At 42.8% G+C, this 27,723-nt stretch overlaps 1 protein-coding gene across 1 annotated transcript in view; it reads right to left on the bottom strand.

Moving 5' to 3' along the window:
* Positions 1 to 27,723, bottom strand: part of CARMIL1 (capping protein regulator and myosin 1 linker 1) — a 301,196-nt gene that overhangs the window by 73,691 nt on the left and 199,782 nt on the right. Inside the window, exons 23-27 of the mRNA XM_034660237.1 lie at positions 25,961 to 26,029; positions 23,192 to 23,285; positions 16,002 to 16,100; positions 6,693 to 6,821; positions 5,860 to 5,991 (exon numbers count right to left, since the gene is read on the bottom strand). Coding sequence (XP_034516128.1) covers positions 5,860 to 5,991; positions 6,693 to 6,821; positions 16,002 to 16,100; positions 23,192 to 23,285; positions 25,961 to 26,029 — 523 coding nt within the window. The remainder of the gene's footprint in view (positions 1 to 5,859; positions 5,992 to 6,692; positions 6,822 to 16,001; positions 16,101 to 23,191; positions 23,286 to 25,960; positions 26,030 to 27,723) is intronic.

The raw sequence follows: 27,723 nt of genomic DNA on the forward strand, positions 1-27,723 counted from the left end.
ATAAAAGTAACTTTATTTGTAAACAACTGGATTTTTGCCCAAATTTTCTTTTGCTATTAAGTTTTGTTTGAAATGGGACCAGAGAATATGGTTTTTAAAAATTGTTGCGATGTTCATTATGACCTCCTTGGCATTTTTCATAAATATTCCAGGTACCCTTAAAAGAATTAATATCATTCTAGTCCACTTGATCAGAACTGAGAATTCTGTTGTTTCAATATTCTCCTTCTTTAGTACTTAATCTGAAATGTTCATTTCTCTAATACATTATTATTATTCTCTTTGTTCTTTTCTACTGAAGTATAATTAACAACATATTAGTTTCAGGTGTACAATACAATTCAACAGTTCTATACATTTCTCAGTGCTCATCAAGGTTAAGTGTACTCTTAATCTCCTTCACCTGTTTCACCCCTCCCCCCACCCACCTCTCCTCTGGTGACCACCAGTTTGTTCTCTGTATTTAAGCGTCTGTTTTTCTGTTCACCTTTTTTTTTTATTTGTTAATTTGTTTCTTAAATTCTAAATATGAGTGAAATCATATGGTATTTGTATTTTTCTGACTTATATCACTTAGCATTATACCCTCTAGGTCCATCCTGTTGTTGCAAATGGCAAAATCTTATTCTTTTTTATGGCTGAGTAATATTCCATTGTATATACCTCTTTATCCATTCATCTACTGATGGACACTTGGGTTGCTTCCATATCTTTCCCATTGTAAATAATGCTGCAAGAAGCAGAGGGGTGGATGTATCTTTTTGAATTAGTGTTTTCGTTTTTTTTTTTAATACCCAGTAGTGGAATTACTGGATCATACAATAATTCTATTTTTAATTTGAAGAATCTCCATACTCTTTTCTGGAGTGGCTGCACCAATTCATATTCTCACCAACAGTGCACGACGGTTCCTTTTTCCCCACATCCTCACTCATACTTACTTCTTGTCTTTTTTATCTTAGCCATTGTGTCAGGTGTAAGGTTTGATTTGCACTGGAGGGTTTGATTTGCATTTCCCAGCATCTTTTCATGTGTCTGTTGGCCATCTGTCTGTCTTCTTGGAAAAAATGTCTGTTTAGGGGCCCTGCCCATTTTAATCAGATTACCTGCTTTTTGGCACTGACTCGTAGAAGTTCTTTATATATTTTGGATATTAATTCCTTATCAGATACGTCATTTGTAAATATCTTTTCCTATTCAGTAAGTTGCCTTTTTGTTTGTTTTGTTGGTGGTTACGCTGGGAGTGAAATCACGAATTTCCAAGGCCACGACAAGCACTCTAAAATTTAAGTCCAAAAGGGAAAAATGCAACTTTGTTTTATGTTAAAACATTCAAATCCCACTTATTCATCTACTATTACTCCAGTAATAAATGTTAGGATCAAAAAACAGGGAAAACAGAGAGTTGCCTTTTAAAAACACCTAAAACAGGCCAGTTCAGAGAAAATATCACCTTTTTTCAGAGAAGGAATTTCTCCAAACTTAATTGCTTTCTTCTCCTCTAGATAGTCTGCTGACAAGACTGGCTCACCTGGCCATTGCTTTTCTGAAAGGATATTTTTGAAAGATGGCTCAGAGAGCTATTTGAACTTATTATTACCCAGTATTCAAAATGTCTACCTTCATGCAGGATGATGCTTAGACACGGATTATAGCTGAGTGGCTTAGAAGAAGATGATTCGTAACAGGACAAAACCCCAGCCCTACTTGTACCATTTTTTAAAAATTCACTGTAATAAAATCTTATTTTTACAAAATAATCCATCCATTTTAGCTTCTGCTATTGCACCATATTAGCTTTAAAGAATTTGGGAAATAGAGAAAGGGTTTTTTTTTTTTTTTTTTTTTTAAGCTAAAGTGGATACTAGTAGTGAAGTAAATAAGGACCACTGTAGTTTAGTGAGAAAGTCGATATGGATTCTAATAAAAATATTTTTCCTACATAATTTTAAGAAAATCAAGATATTGAAAGGCTAATATAAATACACAAATGGGCAGGATAGCTGGATGGCTCAGTCGGCTGAATGTCTGACTCTTGATTTCAGCTCAAGTCATGATCTCAGGGTGGTGAGATCAAGCCCCTCCTGAGGCTCCATGCTCAGCTCAGAGTCGGCTTGTCCCTCTCTCTCTGCTCCTCCCCCTGTTCTCTAGCTCTCTCTCAAATAAATAAATAAATAAATAGACAAATGGGGACTTTTTTTTTTTAATAGTAAAGTGATGTCCACTTGTCAGTAAATTGGAAGGAAGCACAGAGGACATGAGCTACCTATAGTCTACTGAAAGAAGTCAATTGTACCCAGTTACAAGGAAATTAACGAGTAACATTTAATTAAGAAGTTGTGATTGAAGATTTGCTATGACTCATGCCAGACATTCCCAAAGGGAAAGGAACTTGGAACTCAAAAGGACTGAGAGTAAAGAAAACAAGCGAGCGGGGAATACAAAAATGAGCCACAGAGGAGCCTGGGACCTCTGAGACATGAGAACAGAGAGAAGCAGGCTCTGACGCTTGCAAATAAGGAGGCGGTGATGGAGAACATGGCTGATACTGACAAGGGGTCAGAAAGGCCAGCATCAAAAAATGTGGGGAATGTCTATTTACAGAAAAATATTTTTGGTCCTAAATAGACTGACATTATTGCAGGCTTTGAAAAATTCAAAAGCCTTTTGCTTCAGACCTCTGCCTTCTACTCCATCCCAAGAACGAGTGGCAAGTCAATTGCAGCCCCTCGGTGAACAGAGAAGGAAATGGAGCAAAGGTATAGGGGATCACGTGTGGTCGACCAGCTGGAAGCCGTCTGACAGGGATGTTCCTGATGCGATGTTCCACCCTGATTTTGTTTTGTTTTGTTATTAACAAAAGTTTATTTCTCATTCCCATAAAGTCCACCACAGGACTGTGGGATTTTCCAGAACAGCTGCTCTCCAAGTAGGGGGCTCAGCATTCCAAACTACTCTGAGTTTCTGGCCCCTTTTCCTGTATGGGCCTCCACGACTGAGAGGGAAGAGTCCTAGGGTCTTACACCAACAGATAAAGGCTTCAGCCCAGATGTTTCACGCTGATTTCAATGGCAGCCAATTCTCAGTACATAAGGAAGTTCTCACAAAGACTTTCAAGGAAAAAAATTAGGTGATAGATACAAATAAACAATTTAGAAAAGAAGAAATACAAATGGGTAATAAAATTACTTGACTTATACTGGCTATTAAAACAAAAAACCCAAAGACCAAATGAGATTTTTCCAATCCTCTATCCTGACAAACATGAACAGATGAATACGCTAGTATTGGTGAGGGGGCGGCAGTGCAAACAATTGTCTGCACCAAACAGTCTGCAAATGTAGACCAAAGTATGAACGGTACCATTTGACCTAGAAATGGGCCAGTTACAGGCATTTACCTTGACTGGATTAATCAGAAATGAGACCATAAGTAATGCTGGCTGTGAGGTAACAGAAAATATGTATTGGTCCCTGGCCCTGGTTCCTGGCACAGAGCTTCTGAGACCCTTGTATAATTTCCTAATTGAAAGAAAACACTAGAAGCTCCTTTGGTTCTAAAATTTTGTCTGTGACCCTGATTCCTGACCTAGGGCTCCTAAAACCCTCGTAAGATCCTGGGTGCTAGGAGTGTCTTTTGTTCTAAGGTGACGCTGGGTGGGCTTCTGAATGGTTCCTGGTTGGGGGCAGGTCACTGAAAGACCAAACCATGATCAGAAGGTCGGAATTTTCAGCCCCACTCCCCATTGTCTTTCGAAGGAAGAAGGGCTGAAGATGGAGTTAACCATCAGTGACGAGGACATGATGAAGCCTCCAGACTGGTGAAGACATGGAGGTGGGGGGGAGGCTCTAGGACAGGAAGCTCCACGCCCCCCCATAGACCCTGCCCTGTACACGTCCTCCACTGGGGTGTTCATCTGCACCCTTTATCACATCCTCTCACAAAGCAGTGAATGTGTTTCCTTGACGTCTGTGAGCCGCTTTAGTCAATCAATCACACCTGAGCAGGGTGTCTCGGGAACCTCTGATTTAATCGCACAGCCCATCAGTCAGAATCACAGGTGGCAACCTAGACCTGCCACTGGCATCTGAGGTAGGGGTGGGGGGCATCTTGTGAGACTGAACTCTCAACCTGGGGGGTCTGAACGTTCTCCAGGGCGAGTGTCAGAACTGAGTTGTCGGACACCCAGCTGGTGTCCCAGAGAGTTGCTTGGATGGGAAACTCCCACACATCTGGTGACCAAAGTGTCAAAAGCTAAGTGTTCTGCATGAAAGCAAAGGAGAGACACAGGTGAGCAGAGGTTTCCAAATACACTGGTCCGTATAATGAGCTACTATGTAGCCATTAAAGTGGTGGTGATTATTCACTTATCTTGAAGCATATTCAGACGTTGGACCGAGTATAAGAAGTATCATAGTATAAACACATACATGTACCATCGTGTGTATAGACACAGAACGTTTGGAAACTCACTAAAATATTAAAGATGATGCTATCATTTTATTTATCACTTGGGATTTCAAGTGATTTTTTACTTTCCCTTCTTTTATACTCATTAGTATTGTTTAATGCTTCACAGACTAAGTTTCATTTTCTAAGTGAGAAATAAATAGCAACAAAGATAGTACCCTTCCTACATACTGTATCTTTCCTGGAGGATAAAACAAGTGCCATTAGGTAACAAATGATCTGGCAGAACTCTGTACCAACCAGCCCATCCTCTTTCTGCCCCCGTCTCTACTCAGAATGGATGCAAAATACCCATGTTAAACAAAATAAAGACAACATGCAAGAGTCTCTCTGCGTTCCATGCACAGGAAGACAAGAGGGGCTTAAATTCCATAATCCACAACATTTTCTCCCTCATTAATTTAATTTACAAGCAGAGTAATTAGCATGTTGCGAAGTTATTACTGAGTCCCACATCAAATCCCTGTGAGCTGAAGCAATTTCAGTCTCAGAAGAAAACAGACCAAATAATTATAGAAATTTAGACAAGGTTTTTTTAAGGCATCCTTGAACAGGCAGATTAGAAATGAGAACAACCTTCTGAAGGGACAACTTCTCTGTGAAGTTGTGTTTTGAAGTTACCTTAAGAAAAATCTAGTCTTGGGGCGCCTGGGTGGCACAGCGGTTAAGCGTCTGCCTTCGGCTCAGGGCGTGATCCCGGCGTTATGGGATCGAGCCCCACATCAGGCTCCTCCGCTATGAGCCTGCTTCTTCCTCTCCCACTCCCCCTGCTTGTGTTCCCTCTCTCGCTGGCTGTCTCTATCTCTGTCTAATAAATAAATAAAATCTTTAAAAAAAAAAAAAAAGAAAAATCTAGTCTTAGGTTACATTTCAGAGACTTTTTTTTTCCAGCCAGGGAGCCTGTGGACAAGTCTCTGCCACTTTGGGTGCCTTTTTAACTTCCTCTAAATCCCTATCCTTGTCTTTCAACCAGCTTCTTATAAGGACTGTTACCTATTCAGCTAGCGGGAGTTCGTGCGCACTGTAAACGCAGCTCGCGGACTCCTGGCCATTCTCTAAACCAAACGTCATGCCAGAAGATATTTCTTCCTAAAGCAGACTTCTGTTCCTGCCTTGTAAGTAGAAATCCATCGTCCCCTTCTCAACGGCAACTTGTGAAGTGCATTTAGAGATTCACCATCCAACTTTCTAGGTTTTACTTGGTCTCAGTAGGTAAGAAGTTATTCCCACACTTATAAACAAAGCTAGAACACACGCAGTGTTCGATCTTTCCTACCAGAGCACGTGTGTAGATGTGTGCACACACAGACACATGCTGCGGTAGGAAAAGCTCTCACACGTAGTTGTCATAATGATTTCATTTCACAGAATCACAGAAACTCCACAAACCTTCAGTTCTTCATCTACAACTCTTGTCACTTCTCCAGCCATCGATTCCAGGGTCTCTTGAATTGGACCGGACAACAAGCCACTGGCTCCCGGCCAAGACGCACCGCCGACGTGGTACAGGTTTGGTAACAACTGGAATAAAAATAAATACCCTCTCCGTAACTATCTAAATAAACACCGACGGCATTGCAGAGTTGGTGGAAAGGGTAAGACATATTATTAGAGAGAACCTGTCCTCGATCAAAGGCTCCTTATACAGATTAATAAACGGGGGCTCAGGACCAGCGTATGACCTCCGTGCCCCCTGATGTCTTCTTCTCTGGGGTATGAAGGTATCTGTCTGGTGCTCAGGACCCTCCCACTAGCGACACTCAAGAGCTGTGTGACCAAGAGCAGAGCCAGGCCCTGGCCCGGGTTCTCTGGTCCCCGTTAGTCCCTTCTCCATGAAGTCACACTTTGGGGGCCAAATTCTAACTGAAAGAAGCTTCCTTCTAGAGGAGACAGAGGGGAGTTTCAGGCTATCGGCTTAGGAGTAGAATAATTTAAAATGATCTGCCTCTCATGTAAACTCCAACTCTACCTCTCAGCTCTTCAGGACCCGACGACATCCCATGTCACCACATGGGCCCCTAATTTTTATTCTGTATTTTGATGACCAGTAATTAGCCCGGGGAACAGAAAGGAGGCAAAGAGGAACTCCGTTCACTCTGCCACTGTTAGTCCCCTGGACATTGGGTAGCAGGCTAAAAAAAGTTGGAACTAGTTTCTAGAATTGAAGTTTAAAGAAGATTTTTATTATATAAGGGTCTCACGTAGCCTGAAGTGAAACGCACCGTTTTAGAGTTCTTCGCATCATGCATGAGCCTCTCTGCTGACTTTAAGTCTTCCTGGACAGCGTCTCCCGCACAATTTCGTAAAGAGTTGAGGTGGTCCTGTACTTTCACACATATCCTGTCAATCATCTGCTCCGTGCCAGGATGATGACGGCAGGCATCCAAGGCAGCACAGCCAAGTTCAGACAGAAGAAAACACGGAATGAGTGAGGACAAAAACATCTCCTAACTGGAACATTTGAGAAGGTAGCTTGTAGCCAGTTATTAATTTATCTGTACACATTGGCAGCCTTCAGCAACACTGACGCCAGTAAAACATCTCAGGGACGTCCATCCCTTTTCCTGCGTTAGGAAATGCAGCACATAGAACAAAAATGCGTACTTCTGGACGGTTCAGAATTTCGTGGCGACTCTGTGACATTTCGCTAGATAGTAACTCATTTCATTGAGTACCCTCTGTGTCAGACATAGCGCTAGATACTGAGGAAACAGAGAAATGAGCAGTGTAATATCTCCACGGCTGACATGACAAGATGGAACCCACAGCCAGTTGGTCTCAATATTACAGAATCACAACATCCCTGGAAATTAATGTTTTTAAAGATTTTATTTATTTATTAGAGAGAGAGAGTACAAGCAGGGGGAGCGGCAGAGGCAAAGGGAGAAGGAGACTCCCTGCTGAGCAGGACCCTGGGGCCATGACCTGAGCTGAAGGCAAGACGCTTCACCGACTGGGCCACCTAGGTGCCTGGAAATTAATATTTTTAAAGCTAATTCAATTATATCAGGTACTTTCCCACATAAATTAAAAGCCTCCCCCCCAAAAAAGCAAGTTGAGGTTTTATTATTTTAACACAGGCAATGAAAAAGTTGATAACATTTAGTTTCTATTCCGTGAAAGCCCCTCTCCCAGGTAAATTATATCTGAATCATTTTCAGTTACTCCATGGACTTAAGCATGAAACCCAGAGGGAAGTGGTAGATCACTACTCTATACAAAAAATATTCCCGACGGGTAAGATTATGTCCTTTTGTATTTGCATTTGTAGAGAGAAGCATGAAGAAACCTAAGAATTCTAAAGAAAGAGATAAACAGTGCGGTTTACAAAGTTTCTCCAGTATTTCAAGCAGAACTGCAGGCTATTTCATGTTCTTAAAAATTATTAATTCTTCCAAAGACCTCACAGATCCAGAGTCCCATCCCATCTGATCATTCACTCGGCAGAGGTGGAAATCTAGTAATATTTTTATTTAAATTCACATTCGCTCCATTTTGAATTATCTGATCTAACAACCATAGGAAGCCAAAGTCAGCCATCCTTCCCCAATAAATTCTGCAATGACAGCAACTTGGCCACAGTGCTCAGGAGACTTCCGGTCTGAATACAGAGTGGCAGCATCCCCATCCCTCCTGCCCTTCTCTTCCAGAAAATCAGGCTCACAACATCTACCCCATTTCCCTTTCTAGTGCATTATGAAGACAAGCCAGTAAAGTGACACCACTCACAGCAGCTATTCCTTGGACACAGGCTCACTAAGGTCAATGTTAATGTACAGTAAGAACAGCTCCTGTTACGATCAAATGTCCTAAGGTTATAGAAGGGAAGGACGCAGAGCTCCCCACAGGAAAGCGTTCTATGAACAATGCTTCTAACTAAAATCTAAGCTTGTCCGGAGCGAGCATCTTAACTTGATGCATTTTCACAATGCCCTGCAGAGAACTAACTATATGTTTTAAAATATCTTAACTGATGTAAATTCTAACTCTTCTGTTGTATTGATCTGTGCTTCCTGAAGCAAAGCGCCATCTAGAACTCAGATTTTCCCAAGAAGCAATACTTATTTCACTTAGCAGTATCTCCTCCAGTGCCGTCCATGTTGCAGCAAATGTTGAGAACTCGTTCTTTTCTGAGAGCTGAGTAATATTCCATTGTATATATGGACCACAACTTCTTTTTTTTATTATATTATGCTAAGTGAAATAAGTCAAGCAGAGAAAGACAATTATCATATGATTTCTCTCATCTGTGGAACATAAGAACTGGGAAGATCAGTAGGGGAAGAAAGGGATAAAGAAAGGGGGGGTGATCAGAAGGGGGAATGAAGCATGAGAGACTATGGACTCTGAGAAACAAACTGAGGGCTTCAGAGGAGGGAGGTAGGGGAATGGGATAGACTGGTGATGGGTAGTAAGGAGGGCACGTATTGCATGGTGCACTGGGTATTATGTGCAACTAATGAATCATGGAACTTTACATCAAAAACCAGGGATGTACTGTATGGTGACTAACATAATACAATTTAAAAAATGTTAAAAAATTTAAAAAAGAAGCAATACTTAATTTCCAGAGACAACTAAACCGCATACTAAGACAAGAACTGACAGACGTCTGAGGCCACATGGGACTCACTTGAGAGGCATGCCGATGAGGCGTGATGAAGTTGGTCCTCCTTAATAACCGGGAGCTCAAAGAGACACCTGAAATGTGTGCCATGAGGCGGTCACCGAGGAGACAAGTTCCAATGAACTCAACACCACGTTCTTTAAGTAGAACTTGTAAAATTACATCCAAGAGAAACATAAAAATTCAGTTCTTCCATTCAAATAAGACATAAACCCTCCCATGTCTCAACGGTTCGTCTGAACACATGCTTGCTAAGGTTCAGAACAGCCCAACAGATCACATCCAGATGCTCTACAACCAAACAGCTCGAGGCCCAGGAAAGTTAACCCACGGAAGACGACACAGAATGATCACGCGGAGAACAAGCTTAAAATTTTGAAAACAAGAAATCAAGGATTTTGACTACCAGTTCATACTGAAGTTCCTAAGGCACACAGATGGAAGAAAGAACGGAGATGGGAAGCCGGCAGACTGTCATCCCTTGGGCTGGCCCGTCACACGCCTCAGAGCACCCACACTCTTCATCTGAGCCGATGCACGGGGCCTCGAGCCCCAGCATTCCACTCTTCTCACACAGCCCGCAAAAGCTGTCAACTGCCACCGTCTGAGCAGCTCAAGTCCTTCCGAGGAAACGTCCTGTCAGTCTTGGACACAGTCATCTTTATGTTGAGTCCGAATCTGTCTTCCCATGTCCCATGGGACAGACCCGTGACTTCCCCCCGAGGACCCTGAACAGTCAATCGCAGGCTCTCTTCCATGGACGGTCTAGCACACTTATGAACACGGCTATCTCCTCTTCCCTAATCTGTTTTTCTTCAGGCTTCACGTTCCTGGTTCCTCTTGCCATTCTACTACACTCACAGTCCTATGGTCCCCAACCCCTCCCCACCCCTTTTCTGAATTGTCTCTTCCATCTCGGACCCTCACGAAATACACTCTCCTCAATATAACAGATCGTAACATAGGAGGAGGGGATCAGTAACCTGAACAAGGCCAGCACCTTCCTTACTGTAGCAAATATACTTCCGCCAATGTGGTATAGGTCAATCTGGCTTCTCTGGCAGCTAAATCATACCATTAACTCATGTCACACTTACTGGTGACCACTTAGGCTTTTTCAAATACACTGGGTTATAGAACCCAAGTTCAGAACTTAGAAGTTATTAGTAATAAATGCCATCTTTGGTTGCTCTCCACCTGTTCTAACCATTCCCAGTTCCAGCAAATACCATATGTGCAGAAAATTCTTTCTCCGTGTCAATTTCTTTACCCAATTAAAGAGAAATAGACTGAACACCTAAAACCTAATAAGATACAGTCTCAAATAAGATACATCTTTTGTCACCAAGCAACTTAAAAGCCTGGAAGTGGGAAGAAATATTGACAGTGAGCACTAACACAAGCTAGAGAGTGCTCCAACTATAACATCTGCAAGGGCGCCCACGGTTTGTCCTGCCAAAGCTCCGCTTCACCTCCTACCACAGTGCCTGCCCCCCGGCAGACCCTTATGAGTGTGTATTCAGTGAACACGGGGATGATACCAAGCGGTACAAGATTCCAGCCAAGGGCGAGATCCCCTCTAGCTGAGGCTGAAGGTGGCTTTTCAACTGGGTCCTGAAAGATTCGTACAGGTTGAGCAGGTAGAAGGGAATTTTAAGCAAAAGAATAAACATAAGCAATGGCACATCCAGACACCTGCGAATCCTATTTCCTGATAAGGAACAGGGCACTTTATTGCGGGAGATGGGTCTGGAAAGTTTGGCTACGGCAAGAGAGTGTGAGACTCAGGCATAGGCTAAGGAGGTGGAACAGGGTGTACGAGGCATGGGGCATCTGACCCCAGCTCCTCCCACAACCATGAGGGTCTAAAAATCCTCACCCCACAGGACTCTCGGTGACTCAGCTTCCCTGCCTGATGCAAAGGACATGCACTGTAGGCAGCAGGAGACATGGAAGCTGGATACACCGGTTCCCATGGTACTTCTAAAAGACGACGTAGGGGTGAGTTGATAAAAACACCTGAGCAAGAGAGCTCAGGAATGGAATTGGGGGAATTGGGGGAAAAAAAACCAACTGCAAAGACACTTGGAAAGTCAATGGGTGGGCACAGCGACCACTGGCTGGCGACGGCAAAGGAGACATCCAAGATGGCCCCAAAGGTTCTCTCCTTAGTGAATGATGATGCCGCTGAGAAAAATAGTAAAATCAGGAGTTCCAGGGGACAAGTTTCATCTTAGTGACCCCTTATCTCAGAAATGCTGAACTAGTGTTGACAAGATAAAACTTGCTGGAAAAAAACAGGGATAGACCCAGGAGTCCTCCACAGTTGGAGCATTAAAATGGCTGGAGTATATGAAATAGCTAAAGGAAATAAGCACTAAGTACAAAACTTAGAAAAAGAACTGCATTTGGAAGACAAAAGGGTAAAGAGTCATGTAGAAAGGAGACAGATAAGACCCAACAGCAGCAGAAAGACATCCAAAATGGCACACTGTCAATGAATAAAGCAGTGAGTCTTAGGAAAGATGAGATAGTCAATCGTGATGATAATTGTGACAGTAAGACTAATAACAGCAACAAGCATTAACAGCTTACTGGTGACGAGCCAAGTACTTCCCGTGCTTTATCTCAGTGAATCCCCTCAGCATCTTCAGAGTCATCTCCCCCACTTCACAAAGGAAGAAACCAAGGCTGAAACAGGTTTAAGTGACTAACATCAGTTCACACCCACAGAGAAAGCAGAGCCCCTCCTTAGATCTGGGTCGTCTACATATCCTGCCTCCTCTCATTAATAGATGAAGAGGGAGAACAAGCCCAGAACTCGGTGACCAGGAGACCATGGAGAGAGCCATTTCAGTACAGATGGGGACACATTTGGAAAGGTTACGAAGTGACAGGGTAGTGAAGAAGTCAAGAAAGCAAGTATTAAAACTACATGAGAGGTGGGAAGAGAATGCGTTGGATAAATAGCTGTAGGCAATAAAACTGCCTTCTCCCTTTTTTTAAATAGTCAGAAAACTTTAAGAGTGAGAAAAGCGAGTTTGACAAACCACAGGCAATTCTGGGCCTGTTTTTACTTTTTTTTCAAAGTACATATATTTTATTACTTCAGTGTAAAAAAAATACACATGGGAAAAAGGACTGGGAAAGAAAAAAAGAAATCAAGACCATGCGGGTGAGGGTGTGTCTGGGCCTGTTTTTATAAATAAAGTTTTATTGGAAGCGCCACCTCATTCACGTCCATAATGAGTATGACGGCTTTGGCTCTCCAACAGCAGAGTTGAGTTGTTGGAGACCTTACAGCCCGCAAAGCCGAAAATATTTACTATTTGTGTTTTTACAGAAAAGGTCTGCTGACTCCTGACGAAGAGAGTTTATAAGATGGAAAAGAATAGACTGAAAGCAAAGGGAGAGTCTTACAGAGGTCTACCCTAAACAAAGAAAGATGTGAGCAGTTATGAGATGTCGTTTCATTACAACATTGTAATACCTTCAGTGTCACCTGGGAATGATGACTGGCCATGCAGCTGGCCGGGACATTAGTCACAGAAGGTCTGTTCTTTCTGTATTCAGATTTCTGGGAACTTCGGTAAGAAGTTTCAATAAGAAGGAGATAAATCTCTCTTAAAGTGACTGAAACGATTAAAGTCTGGAAAACTGCTAATGATAATGTCCTAAGAAATCCCCAAAGAGAAAAGGTGGCAATACACGTACTACATAATGACTCAAATAATTCAGACTGATGTCACCCACGCAGAATTAAACACCCGCACTACGCCTCCCGTGTACCATCTCCTCTAGGTTGAGAAGACGAAACTTACTTTTAAGGATGAGCATTAAAGGCTGCTGCAGTAATCTGTTTGGATGGGCAAACTCCCCTGTGAGTGAGGGGGAAGCTGGAAGGATGTTGTATTAAGAAAAGCCTGCGTTACGGCAGCTCGTAAAGGAGCCCAAAGCAAAGGTTCAATGTAAGATTTTAGCACTCTCGTTGCTTTTAATGTTCACCACTAAAACCAGGAAATAACAGTAAAACATAAAGTACTAAGCTAATATTAGTCCCTTGCAGGGGAAAAAAAATAGATTTTTAAGGCCTTGGTAAGGGCAAAATATTGTTTTCTTTCTCAAAACTCCCTGCTACCTCACCAATGTTCATAACTACTGGTTTGCTTTTTCTCAAGATACATCGCTTTCCTTTTTCTTTTACAAAGAACACATGTTTACCGTAAACATTTCAAAGAACACTGTGAAATACAGGAGAATAAAACTGAGCTAAGTCACACCTCCTGGTACAACCCTCCCGCACATTCTGGTGAAGACCTTTTCACAAACCTCTATGCAAACCAGTGCAGTCTTCCAGATAATTTTACCTACTTGGAATATATTAAGTGATGCTTTTATTATGGACGTTTTTCTTTCACTCTCTTTTAAGAAAAAGCAATGGCAAAAAATTAAAATGACATTTGCACAAGGTAAGAAAACTGTCCAAACAATTAAAAAAAAAACGGGTCTCAACTGACAAACTCTGCCTACCAGTCACCCTGCTGAGATAAACACTTTTGGAAACCCACTGCTTTTTAAATTCTTCTGGTGGTTTCCATTTGAAATATAAATAGTAGACTTACATTTGTATTTTTCTAAGTTATTATTTTAATTCCAGTATAGTTAACTATATTTGTATTTTTTATTTAAGAATGAATGATAGAAAAGAGGTTGATTCCAGAAAATAAAAACTAAAAATTCAGCATACTTAACACTCCCACCTGACCTTCTCCCTCTTCAATTTCTAATTTTAGCTAGTATCAATACTTTTACATTAAGATTTCTAACATTCACATATTTTAGCGGAACAATAATGAGGTTTTCCCATCCTGTCTGAGTTGATATTAAAATTTTAAACCCACTAAAATGCAGTTCCAGAATTATGACTACAGGATCCCCCAGAAAGAAGCGTAATCCTGTGTCTTGTAACCCTGCAGCTCCCAGCAGACTGGCCGAAATGGCAATTTTTAAAAGCTTTCCTTCAGCTTTTGTGACTTCCAGGATTTCACTTCTGCTATGGTTTCTTATTCACACCTCATATTGTGTACTCTCTTATTTTTCACTGTTATGCTGGAGAATTTCCTCAAAGAACTTTTTGTGCACATGGAATATTGGGGGTCAAATTTCTGAGTCCCTGCCTGGACCCATTTTAATTCTGTCCTCATCTCCGTTTGACAAAGTGGCGAGGTGAAGAATCCGTGGTCCCAAATAAATTCCCCTCTGAACTATCATTGATGACATCACCTCACTTGCTTCCAGTAATTGGGATGGACACTAAGAAATGATTCTAGTCCCCCTGTAAGATAGCCCTTTACTTCCCTCTGGCACTCAAAGATTTTTTTTTTCTTTCTTGTAGGTGTTCTGAGTGGGACATGTCTAGGTGTGGCTTTTCTGCCCATTCATTTGGATCAATTCCGGTGCGTCGCGGCAACCCCACAATTTATGTGAAATGGTTTTCCACTCTTTTTTCTCCTTTTAAATTCTGAAGTTCCTATCAGAAGGCTGTTGGTCGTGGCACCTGGGTGGCGCAGTCGTTAAGCGTCTGCCTTCAGCTCAGGTTGTGATCCCGGCGTTATGGGATCGAGCCCCACATCAGGCTCCTCTACTATGAGCCTGCTTCTTCCTCTCCCACTCCCCCTGGCTTGTGTTCCCTCTCTTGCTGGCTGTCTCTACCTCTGTCAAATAAATAAATAAAAATCTTTAAAAAATTAAAAAAAAAAGGAAGGCTGTTGGTCATTTTCAATCTATTCACCATTTTGACTTACTTTTCTTTCATAGTTTTTCATCCTTTTACTGCATGTTATAAAGATTTCCTTTACTTTTTCTCCCAGAGAAACAGCTTAATTTGTGCCCTATCAGCTTAATTAACTCTATCTTACAGTGACCATGTCAGCAGTTGCTGAGCATGTCTCTTGTTGCTCAATAGCCTGTTCCGATTTTACGGCTATAACATGCCCTATGTCCCACGGAACTTACTAGTTACAAATTTTTCAAAGTCCTTGGCTGTGCTCTGAATTATCTGAGGTCAGGTTTTTGGTTTATCTTGCTCTTTCTTTGACATATATTTCCTCAAATATCTTATGATCCTTGGTTTGGGTTGATACTTTCGGAGGAAAATATTCCACATTTCTTTTATCATCATAATTCCTTTTTTCTCTAACATTGTGTAGAGAGAAGAGAAATTAAGTAAAAAAGAAAAACACTTTAGTGTCCCTTTAGCACTTAAGTGTTAATATTCAACAAGTTCTTCTTTTTTTTATTTTAATTTTTTTATTTTTAGAGAGAGAACGCAAGCAGGGAGGGGCACAAGGAGAGGAAGACTCAAGCAGTTTCCAGGCTCAGTGAGGAGCTGAGGCGGGGCTCGATCTCACACCCCTAAGATCATGACCTGAGCTGAAATAAAAAATCGTACACTTAACCAACTGAGCCCCCCAAGTACCCCCAATATTCAACAAATTCTTATTATTTTGAGGAATCTGGGGATTTGTTTCAAACTCACAGGAGTGTGAGGAGGAGAGAGGGAAGCACAGTATCCCCGAAGTAGCAAATCTGCTCACCCGCAGATTCTCTCATCCGATGACCGATGACCGGTTCCTACTATCTGCACGGAAATCTAAAATATGCTTTACTGACAATCTTAACAGGCATAAAATCATCAGCAATTAAAAGCACATTTTTAGCATTCGAATCAGTCTACATTTTCCTCACCCTGCAACTTCCCCTAAATTCTAGTTCCCTTTGTCATCCTCTTCAGAAACCAGTTCTTACTGTCCCATTGGGGATGATTCAGAGGACAGAGATCCTGCGTCCCCTGCTCTGAAAAGTGGCCCTTGCGAGCAAGCCAGAGAGAGCGGCGTGCTCCTACCTGCTGCGTCGTGCTGGTGACAATGCCCTGCTGTAGGCGGTAGGCCTGCTCTTGCAGATATTTTCGGGTCTCGTGATTCCGGAGCAGATAGTTTTCGATCTGAAAAGCAAGCACATGGATGTCTCAAGAACACATTTCGACTCAGCAGAGGGTGAAGTGGTAAGTGAAACAGCCAGGTGCTGAACTTGAAACCAGAGCTCTGATTCACACTCCTGCCCGGGCCTTGACCCCATACGACATAGGAGACGGTAAGCCGGCTGTCACTGTAATGCACTCTTGGTGTGCGAGTTAGAGATGTAACCCGCAAGTCATGGGAGTAATTTTATGTGACTCGGTAGGTGACAAAGATAAACAAGGGTTTAAGTGCCCACGTGGCTGGAAACCCCATGCTGGGACTCCCTGCTTTCTTGCACAGGGTCACAATCTTTCCCTCATGAGTCTTTAACCACTCAACGGTTGCAAAGCTAAATAAATATCCCAAGGTGTATGGATGGCACCCTCTGAAACTCTCAGCCTTGAGACAGCAGAATCTACCGGCACTGAGAAAACTCTATTTTAAGGGACCAAAAAAAAAGGAGAAAATAGGTACAAAATTTGAAGACAACAGGCTGGTACAACTCAAGGACATACACTAGTTTCATTAATTCATGAGGTTTTCCATATTTTCTCAAAAACTGGACTGACTTTAGCAAAAGCAGAGAAGATAAGAAAACGGATTTCCACAGAAAATAAGAACACTTGAAGTTACCTGACAGTTTGTATTTTTATACGCTATCTTCTATTAAAAATTCAAACATACAAATGATAACCAGACTGAAATGAACTGTTTAAGAAGAATATGCAATGGGTATACATTGAACAAGAACTGCAGGGTTAACTGCTAGGACTGATGGATGCGTATGAAGATGTCTGCAAGAATTGATTTGGGATCAGTAATTGCACCATCTGGGTTTTTTTTTCAGTTGCTTTTTTCGTTTGTTTTTATTAATACCACTTAACCGTTTGGCTTTTAATTTGTCACTGCAGTTCCCTGGTTAAGAACTTCGAATAACTGTGAGGCTCTCGGTATTATTACATTTTCATTTTAATTTTCCATACGCTAAAATGACTATTACTTAATACCAATTAGAAACAACTATAATACAGACTCTAATTACTATCATCCCTGGAAACCATAAAGCAGAACAAAATGTACCTTTCTACTAAACATAAATGAAGGAATTATAAAAATGAAGAGATCCCTGAAATGAAACATCATTCAAGTGACACATTAAGACCATGACATTTTACTACATTAATTTTCTCTTGCTGCTTCCCAAAAAGTCACCTCTTTCCAAGTTGACATTACCATCAATGGAAAATGTTTTTGCCAAAAAAATAAAAGATTCTTCCCTGAAATATAACATGCACACACTGACACCCAGCTTTGGGTACTTCTGCTTTGTTACTTGTCCTTTTACATTTGGTCTCATTAAGCACTGTCTGGGGGTCAGTTGCGAGAGCGGCTTCTACAAGAGACTCAGCTCAGGTACAGGCCATCCACCCAAGGCTGGCCCATGGATTTGCAGACCTTCCCCAGGGGCACCAATGGTCTGTACAGACTAAGACTGGAGGGAGATTTTTTTAGGAAAAAAAATATATATTCAAAGCTCATTTCTAAAAGTCAGTGCAAAGAGAAGGAAGAATAACAATGTTTCAGTGCCTTTAATACCAACCACGGGCACATCACCACTGAAAGTATTCACATCTTGGATTAGCAGGATAAGCCTTCCTTCCCTGCACCATTCCGGACCAAGGACACAGACCCTACCTCCTACAGGCTGAGGATGGAGGGCCTGACTGAGGCCAACTGGGAGGGAAAGGGCAAAGTGTCATTACCATGTTTGCCAGTCCCCCTGGACAGCAGTGACCTGGAAGGCCATCTAGAGCCTATCGACACCTTCACTCTCACTGCTGAAAACAGCAGCAGCATAAAAGGCAAAAAGACCTGTATTTCAATGTAGGAATCTTATATTAAAAAAAAAAAAATTCTAAAGATTGAGTTACAGAATCACAATGTTGTTCTTTAGTAGAGTAAAATTAAAGAACGTATTTCTTCCAGGGAACAGAGTTCTGTTAAAATGAAATCTTTAATATGTAAGAGTATAGTATTATAGAAAAAAAATGATAAATATCAGCTTTAAAGTCACCAATTTTTCATTTAAAAAATAGAAATTTTACAATCAACATATTTGCAGATAAGGCATTTCTTCTGTTTCTTCTTTTATTTTCCCCTCTTTTTCTGCTTTCTCTAAGTATTGTATACGATTACACTTTTCTCTCCTTCCTTAGTATATTAACTACCCTTCTTTTAAAATTTTTTTAGTGGTTACCCTAGTGTTTGCAATATACAACAAGTCCACTCTCACAAAAGGCTGTACTATCTTGCAAGTGGTGCAGGTTCCTTGTAAGATGCTATCATCAATTTCTCCTTCTTCCCCCTTGTAACATGCTATCTTTGCATGTTTTGATTTCTCCTTTACCTTTTTTTTAAGATTTGTTTATTTATTTGAGAGAGAGAGTGGTGGTGGGGAGGCAGAGGGAGAGGGAGAGTCCCAAGCAGACTCCATGCTGAGCACAGAGCCTGACACAGGGCTCAATCTCACCACCCTGAGATCATGACCTGAGCAAAAATCAAGAGTCGGATGCTCAACTGACTGAGCCACCCAGACTCCCTCTCCTTTACTTCTGAAGAAAGATTTTGCTAGATACAGAATTCTAGGCTGCTGGATTTTTTTCTTTTGACACTTTAAATATTTCACTCTACTTTCTTCTTGCTTGTATGATTTCTGACCCAAAGTCTATTATAATTCTTATCCTTATTTCTCAGTATGTAACGTGGTCCCCCCCCCCACCAACCCCCTGGCTTCTTTGAAGATTTTCTCTTTATCTCTGGTTTTCTGCAGTTTAAATATGATATGCCTACATGCAGATTTTTTTGGTATTTATCCTACTTGGTGTTCTCTGCGATCCCTTAAACTGTGGTTTGGTGTCTATCACTAAATTTGGAAAATTCTCAGTCATTATTATTTCAACTCTTTCTTCTGTTCCCTTGTCTTTCTTCTCCCTCTGGCATTCCCACTGTATGGATGCTCTATCTTTTGTAACTGTCCCACAGTTTGGGGATATTCTGCTCTGGTTTTGTCCTTCATTCCTTTTTTTCTCTTTGCTTTTCAATGGGAAGTTTCTACTGACGTATCTTCAGGCTCAATGATTCTTTCCTTAGCTGTGTCCAGTCCACTGATGAGCTCATAAAAGGCATTTTTCATTTCCGTTACAGTGTTTCTGATCTCTAGTATTTCCTTTCGATTTTTTTCTTAGAGTTTCTCTCTGCTTACATTAAGCATCTGTTCTTGCATGTTTTTTACTTTTTCCATTAGAGCCTTCAAATACTAATCAGTTATTTTAAATTCTCTGTTAATTCCAAAATCTGTGTCATATCTGAGTCTGGCTCTGATGTTTGCTTTGTCTCTTCATAATGAGGTATTTTTTTCCTTGCCTTTTAGCATGTTTTAAATTTTTTATTCATTTTGTTGTTGTTGTTGAAAACTGGATATGATGTATCTGGTAATAGGAACTGAGGTAATCAGGCTTGTGATGTGCAATTTTATGTTAATCTGGCTAGAAGCTGGATTATGCTGAATGCTTTGAAATTAAAAAGACTTTAATTTCTTCCCATGTCCTTGTCCTTATCCCCCTGGTTGCTTTGGGATTTCCCTAGAAACCCCTTCTTAAATAGAGTGTCTTACAGCTTTGCTCATTTGTAATCTGCTGTTATTACACTTGATGTGGTAGTAAGGTGTTAGGGAGGGGAATAATTCTATAACCTAATGATTAAATTTAGGTTTTATTTAGTGGGCCTGAGTCCCTGGGCTGTGACCTGCCAAAGTATTTCTTGGCCTTTTTTTTTCCTTCCCTCTGTGAAACAGGAAGGCTGGGATTGTCTGTCTTCTGCTAAGTCAGATAAGGCTCCGGTAGAGCAGTTTCTCTTGAGTACGAGCCTCTGTTATAGACAACAGAATGCTCCAGGTGTATTTCAGAATGGTGACTTGTTCCCTTCCCCCTACCAGAAACACAAGAGGATTTTCCTCCAATCTTTCCTGTGATAACTTGGTGGGGCTCTTAGAGGTGAAGCCCATGAAGGGGTCAGGACCTCACTAAGACTGGGCCCCTAGGAGTTTTTAACTCTTAAACTAGTCCACAGTAAGCCTCCAACAATTCCTCAGTTACTGGTTAAACATTCCTCTGAGTTACTGACCCCATTAGCTACTGGCCCTGGTAAGCCGACCTTGGCTTAGATTCACTGTGATTCTCTGAATTCCCGTCTGTCCAGTTTCCAGGGTGACAGTCTTGTTTTGCTTTTGTCTCAGTTCTCTGATGGATCTGAGAAGAGTCACCAATTTTCTGTCTGCTCAGCTTTTTCTTGTTGTGAAGATGGGAGTGATCAGTACCAAACCCTTGACCGGTCAAGTCTAAACCAGAAACCTGGTGTCCCTAGGATCTGTCTTTTGTTACAAGTTGATAATATACTGTGGGAAAATATAAAGATGTCTGACATTTTTACGTTGCTTTGTGGTTTATAAACTGTTTCTCACATATACTAATGGGTTTGGTCCCCAGGCACCACAGGCAATTTACCTGGTTGTCCTGTCCTTCAGTTTTGTCATGTGCAGAACAGGGATATAACAAACTTATCTCATGGGTTTATTTTACAGATTACCAGTGTTAATTTATGTAAAGCATTTATAATAGTGTCAGGCACCCAGTACGAACTGTATGTTACATGTCAGCTAAACACAGTTCCTGTCTAGATGTATGTTTTATACAGATGAAGAAACCAAAGTTCAGAAGAACTAAGTAACTTATGGAAATGACAAAGTTGAAAAGAGTTTGATTTAGTCAGATCTTTTCTTTTTTTTGAAGATTTTTTTTTTTAAATTTATTTGACACAGAGACGAGAGCACAAGCAGGGAGAGCAGCAGAGGGAAAGGGAGAAGCATGCTCTCTGCTGAGCAGGGAGCCCAATGCGGGGCTCAACCCCAGAATCCCGGGATCGTGACCTGAGCCGAAGGCAGACACTTAACCAACTGAGCCACCCAGACGCCCCTAGTCAGATCTTCTGAACACAAATCTTGGATGATTTCCATTGCCACATCACCTCCTCACCCCTACCTTATTCCCTTTTACTCAACGAAGTCTAAGGAGCATCCAAGCAGGCACGCCAGGCAGTGTGCCAGCTGCTGAACATCTAAAAAGATGAAAAATACATAGGCTCTGCATTCAAGGAGCTCGCGCTCACTGAGAGAAAAAAATATATGGACTCAGGTAACTTAAACGATGTCACAAGGCCAGTGACAGAGACAAACACAGGAAATTCTGAGAAGAGTCCCTACACAGGGGAGGAAAGAGGTTCTGGGAAGTCTTCCACATGAGCTGACACTTGCCTCCAGCCTCGACAACACACATGGTAGGTAGTGGGGAAACCACGAGTGTCCTCTAGACCAGAGCAGTGAGTCCCAAATTTGCAGCCACCAGGAGAGCTTGTAAAAACACAGATTGGCTGAGTTCCACCCCATTTCTGAGACCCAAGAATTCACATCTCTAACAAGTTCCCTGAAGCAGAGCAAAGCAAAGAAGTAGGGTTGGTAAGAGATGAATGTGGCAGTGGATGAGGGCGGATCTGGGGTAGAATTTTATGCCAATTCAAGGAAAGGAGGTTCTGCTCTTAAGGCCATTGGGGGGCAGGGATGGAATGGGGAGAGGTGGGCTGAACATGTTATTGTGTTCAAATCTGCTGTGAAAGAAGATGACTCTTTTTGACTGCAACAAAGAAAACAAACAACAATCCCGCTGAGCAATGATGAGGCTTAAAGAAAGGCCACCATGAGAGGAAGAGAGCGGAACAGAGCTAAAGAAGAGGTTTATGCTGTACTATCTGTAGCTTGATGATGGCATGGCTATGGAAGACGTGGGAAAGAAAAGTCAAGCGTGGGAGGCTGGCTGGCCCCACCAGATGGGAGAACAAAGAGGGAGGAAAGATCTCAAAGTTGCCCCAGTTACCCCCATAATAAAGATGGAGCAGGCTTCTTCAGATGGGAAATCCTTGAGCCTATCTAAAAATCGAGAAAGGTAACCATAACCATAGAAAGAGAAGGATGGAGATGTGGCAGGGCAAGAGAATGCCTCTCCGGGCAAGTTTTCAGCCCAGGCAGAGACGGTGCAGTCACGGGCACCATGGATGGGGCGACTTTGAAGGGGGAGAGCCCCGTCATCCTCTGGGGTTGCCAGAAAGGAGGTGGGAATGGGTGTGGAATTAGACACATCCATAAATAAAGATGGTAAAAGGAGATCTCATCCATATCCTACATTTCTTGATAAGAGAAGAAGGGAAGTGGGGCACCTGGGTGGTTCGGTCGGTTAAGCATCCAACTCAATTTCAGCTCAGGTCATGATCTCAGGGGCCTGGGATCGAGCTCCATGTCAGGCTCCCTGCTCAGTGGGGAGTCTGCTTGAGAGTCTCTCTCTCCCTCTCCCTTTGACCTCCCTCTTGTTCTCTCTCTCTCAAATGACTAAATCTTTAAAAAAAAAAAAAAAAAGAAAGAAAGAAAGAAAAGAAAAGGTTTTAGCTGCTGAGGTTAAAGGTCATGCTAGCTGACACTCCCTTGCACACACTCTCTGAAGGGTGAACCAGAAGCTCTCTGGGCAGAAGTGCTGGCATGCTGATAGCGTAAGAATGTTATTCTACTTAACTTTCATGACAAGTTCTCTTCTTCCTTTTTTTAACATTTTTTATTTATTTGACAGAGAGAATGAGAGAAAACGATCGGAGGAGAGGCAGAGAGAGAGGAAGAAGCAGATCCCCTGCTGAGCAGGGAGGCCCACACCGGGCTCGATTCCGGGACCCTGAGATCATGACTTGAGCTGAAGGCAGACACTTAACTGACTGAGCCACCCAGATGCCCCCAGTTTTCGTCCTTCTTATGTTATTCCTCCCCAGTCACACATTATGCCAGTTGTGATCACAAAAATACAAGCTCATGTGAGAAAGGCTTTGGAAAATACAAAGTCCTGTTCATATGTTCAGAATTATTACTAACAAAACTCAATTCAAACGTGAGCTCATGAGGATGAAGCTCCTGGTTCTCTGGTACCTTTTGCAGAGCCTCTTCTGTTTTCTCAGGGTTTGTTTTTAGGGCTTGAGAAGCATCATACATAGGGATCGGCATAAATCTCAATGTATAGTTCCTAGAAAAAGGAGAAAGTAATGTTTATTTAAAAATAACATCCAACTACCTTACTCAGCACCCTGTTTAAAATCCAGAGACAGCTGCCAGCATGTCTTAGAGAATTCGAAACTCACAGCCTATCTGAGGGCCCCTAGACGACAGGTCTGCTTTCCCCAGTGCACACACGTGCAGGACCCCAGGAACCCGCGGCAGCCTGTGTTGTCTTCTAACGGCCACGCGACTGGAAGGCATCTGGTTTTGTTGTCTTCAAATCCAGATTTTCAAACTGGGAGCGGAAAGCTGGACCGAGAGAAAGGCTAGGAGGGAAGTCCAGCATCCGCCTGCTACTCGAGTTTTAGTTCCCAATGGATCTGGACGTCCCTGGAGCCCCACGGTGACTACGTGTGACAGCCAGGCCCAGACCCAGAGAGGAAAACTAGAAAATGCAACCAAAACATCTGCTCGCAAAGCAAGGGCAGGAGCACCCACAAAAACAGTCCGTTCAGGCTCTGCGCCTCTTTCCACAAGGAGGCCCTGGAGCGGCCACTGTCTTTAGAAAAGCTGCTTTGCCTGGGGTTCCCGCCTGGCTCAGCACCTTGACTTCGGCAGGCCCTCGAGATCCGTTCTCACACACAGCCCTCGTCCACCAGCTCTCTGCTCCCAGTGAAGCAACTGGTGGAAAACTGTGTCCCTGTATTATCTCCCTGCTGCGAAGCAGCTGGTGAGATGCAGGAGGGCAAGGCGAGCCATCTTGTGTGCAGCAAACAGCACGGAACTCTGAATCCACGCCCTGGCCTGGGATCCCGCCCCTGGCACCTGCTCCCAGACTGCACACTCGCCCTGGAGACGCCTCCTCTCTCCCACCCCAAGCCCATGTGCCCTTTGCTGCCGCATGACACTCAGGAAGAATGACGTTTTGAGCCACGCAGTGATAAGTGGGGACCCCTAGTGCACTGGGATCCCGCAGTCGGCAGCCTTGTAAACACTAAGCAACATTCGCGGTGCGATTCTTGTGGGTGTGAGAGGGCTCCTACTAGAAGAGTAAACTAACAACACACTCCCCAAGTAAGGTTCTAATCATGAAGAACAAATTAAAAAAAAAAAAAGCAACCATCTTAATAATAGCGGTCATCTGTACGTGCGTTATCTAATGGAAAAAAGTCTTTCAGTCCGACTTAAGGGTGGTTTAATGCCAACTAACATGCAAAGAAAATGGCTGCTATTTCCATGACCTCGGTTTTTACCTTGGCTTTGTTTGAGCAGAATTGCTTTTGTTTGGTCTCAGAAGAGCCAGCCAACTGAAACGAAGAGACAGTGCATCTCTTTTGCAGCCGTGCGGATTTCCCTTGGCCTCATCCAACTATGATCACTATGATCTGCAGACCAGCGTACTTTACTTAAACCAAATGTGATTTTGGGCCACTGGCACCATGGAGCACAGCATACAAAACAGACTGTAAGCCGGGGAGCCCTACCATCGATCTGGAAATGTTGAATACTGGGTGTGCAGGCTCTTGGCTTCCCACAAAGACCAATGTGGGCTGCTGGCAGTCTATAGCAGAGGCAACCGTGCTGTTCACACCTATATGTAGCTATTTGTAAACAAATGTTTCCATTCGAAGGTTTCCTGGTGCAATGGGAGTAATTACAGGCGGAGGGCTCCAGGGAGAGGTGGAGTGAGCGGCCTTATCCATATTTAGTGACGGTCTGTGGGGGCAGCCATCATGACCTCCTGGCTGAGTCAGAACCCTGGGATTTAGAACTGGAAGCCACTTAGGCATAATTTACTCTTTTTCACTCTATAAAAGACGAATTAATCAGAAAGGCGCAGTGCTTTGCTCAAGAGGGTAGGCTTGCTGGTGATAGAGCCAGGGACTGAATGGAGGGCTCTTCTTTCCAGGCCTAGGGTTTTATCCGTGACACCATGCTAGGCATGAGAGCTCCACCTAGGAGGCCTTGTGCATGAGGGGAAATCTGGGAGAAAACACCAATAATGAGCACTCCCCGATCCCTTCCCCGGGGGACCAGCTTCTATGCTACTAGCCCCTTAAACCCCACCCACATTTTGTAACCTCTCATTTCGAATGCTGTAAATCTGCTTTGATTATTTCTGCCTTCAGAATACAATATGAGGATGGAAGAGCTCAGAAAGAACCCGATTCTAGCATTTCTTCCAGCCAACTTTCTGTTACTGCCTCCTTTTGTTTACCCGGAAAGTAAATTTGACAATGAACCATAATTGCAGGCTTTAGTTACTATGGTAATAAAGAAAGCCTTTGACAGTAATGAGACAAGTTAGACTGCCGTCCCTCAATTTCAGTTTTATTTTCTGGAGCTCAGCTTTCTTCTCTCCACTGTATTCAAAGTTGTCATCATGGGCAAAAAAAGGCAAGACCCGATGGAAAGAGAATGTGAAACCACAAGGAAGAGCCAGGTGACCATCGTGTGGCCCCTCCACCGTGACCTCATTTAATCCTCACGATGATGGTGCATTTCCACCCTCGTGGACAGACAAAGAAACTCACACCAGAACAACGTCCATGTTTCCCCACATCCCATGGCTGGGTAGCATTGGCTAACTCAGACCCAAATCTTCTGGATCCAAACCCATTGCTACCTCCATCACACCACAGGTAACACAGACACCATTGGTTCCTTTGTATTTTCTAGAAAGAAGTCCTAATTAAAACTTACTTTTCCATTGCCACAGCTATATCTTGAAAGCCTTGTGCAGTAATGTTGTTCTTGTCCCATATGACAGTCCTGTTGGAAGACCAAGTCACATAAATGATCAGACATTTAGGGATGGAGGAAACGATTCTCCTACTGAAGACAAAAGTCTCACAGACAACGTCATCTAAGTATTTTAGCACGCTAGGCAAGGAATAACATCAACTTAGTTTTAAACACAGCAAGGACGGGCATTTTCTCCAACATCACATTCTTAACCCATTTACTGCTCACCTGGTATGAGAAAACCAAGCTTAAAAGCAACAGCACACTCATTAACTTGCCATGACGTTACCCGATGCTTTGTAGCCAGAAAACTCTAAACCCTGATTTCTCTGATACTCTCTCAACATATTCTCCAAATAGTCTTCTAGTACTCACGTCTGAAGCTAGAGCTGTTTATAAAAGATGCTTGTCCAACACAAAGAATTTCAGGTCCTGAGACTTTTTCCATTCTAGATAACTAGAAGGAATCCTGTCATATTGTCTTGTTTTCATCATTGCCCTGACATGGTATGATCAGCCATCCCAGAAAGTTCTCACTCTGCTGGTAAAGCCTTGGTTTCTATAAGTAGGACGTTGTTTACTTTTTAAAGACAGAGTCTATTTTGGAAGAAAAGTACTATTTCCCTTTCAGAGTGTGAACACTTCAGAGGTATTTTGGTGTCTGTCAATTCACCTGACACTTGAAGCAGCTTTTATTTGTCTGATCCAAGAATCACACCTCTAACTGCTTTCCCTTCCTGATCTCAAGGACTTTCTTTACATACACTCTGACCTTCAGAGAAACTGTTGCAGTTTTTGGCTTCAGTGTGGACAGAAAGTTCAGGAGGGCAAGGGAAGCATCCAGAAACATCAAGAAAGAGCCCCTTGAAGAGCAATGTGAATTCAATATTCATTTTACCAGATGCTGGACTCTGGAGCAACTGGATCTCTCTGAAGGACGGATGGTTATGTGGTCCTTAATAAAAATGGTTACATGGTCCTTAATAAAAATGGTTACCACATAGCCAGTCCTTAAGAGAAGCCACACTTGGGAAATGCTACAAGTGGTTGAAAACCACTTCACAGAACAGTTAGCACCCCACACGAACTTGCCTTTAACCAGGGAACCTCCTGCATCCCTTGCGTTTTAAGTCTTCATACTGGCAGCAGTGGGGGAGGGGATGGAAGACGGGCTCACAGTCAAGGACAGGGAAGGACCGCCTGCAGGACCTTCAGTCTTCCCAGCTCTGCTCACTGCCCTTCCCCTCACAGCTTCCAACACCGTGAAACAGGTCACTGCACAGTTCTCAGTTGGGTTTTATGCCCCGATGGAAATTATTAAGACAACAGCTCACAGGAATCACAATGTGTACCTTTGGAATCCCCCCATCCCTGCCAACCCCAGTATTTTTTTTTTTTTTTTTTTTTTTTTTTTTTTNTTTTAAAGATTTTTTATTTATTTATTAGACAGAGATAGAGACAGCCAGTGAGAGAGGGAACACAAGCAGGGGGAGTGGGAAAGGAAGAAGCAGGCTCATAGCAGAAGAGCCTGACGTGGGGCTCGATCCCATAACGCCGGGATCACGCCCTGAGCCGAAGGCAGACGCTTAACCGCTGTGCCACCCAGGCGCCCCCCAACCCCAGTATTTTGACAAAAGACTTGAAACGGTTGCCTCTTCTTCCCAGCTGGCCTCATGGGAAACTCAGGCCCCACTGGGCACAGCCGGCTCTCCAGTGCTGGG

Source organism: Ailuropoda melanoleuca, chromosome 5 (assembly GCF_002007445.2).
Source record: "Ailuropoda melanoleuca isolate Jingjing chromosome 5, ASM200744v2, whole genome shotgun sequence".
Classification (NCBI taxonomy): Eukaryota; Metazoa; Chordata; class Mammalia; order Carnivora; family Ursidae; genus Ailuropoda; species Ailuropoda melanoleuca.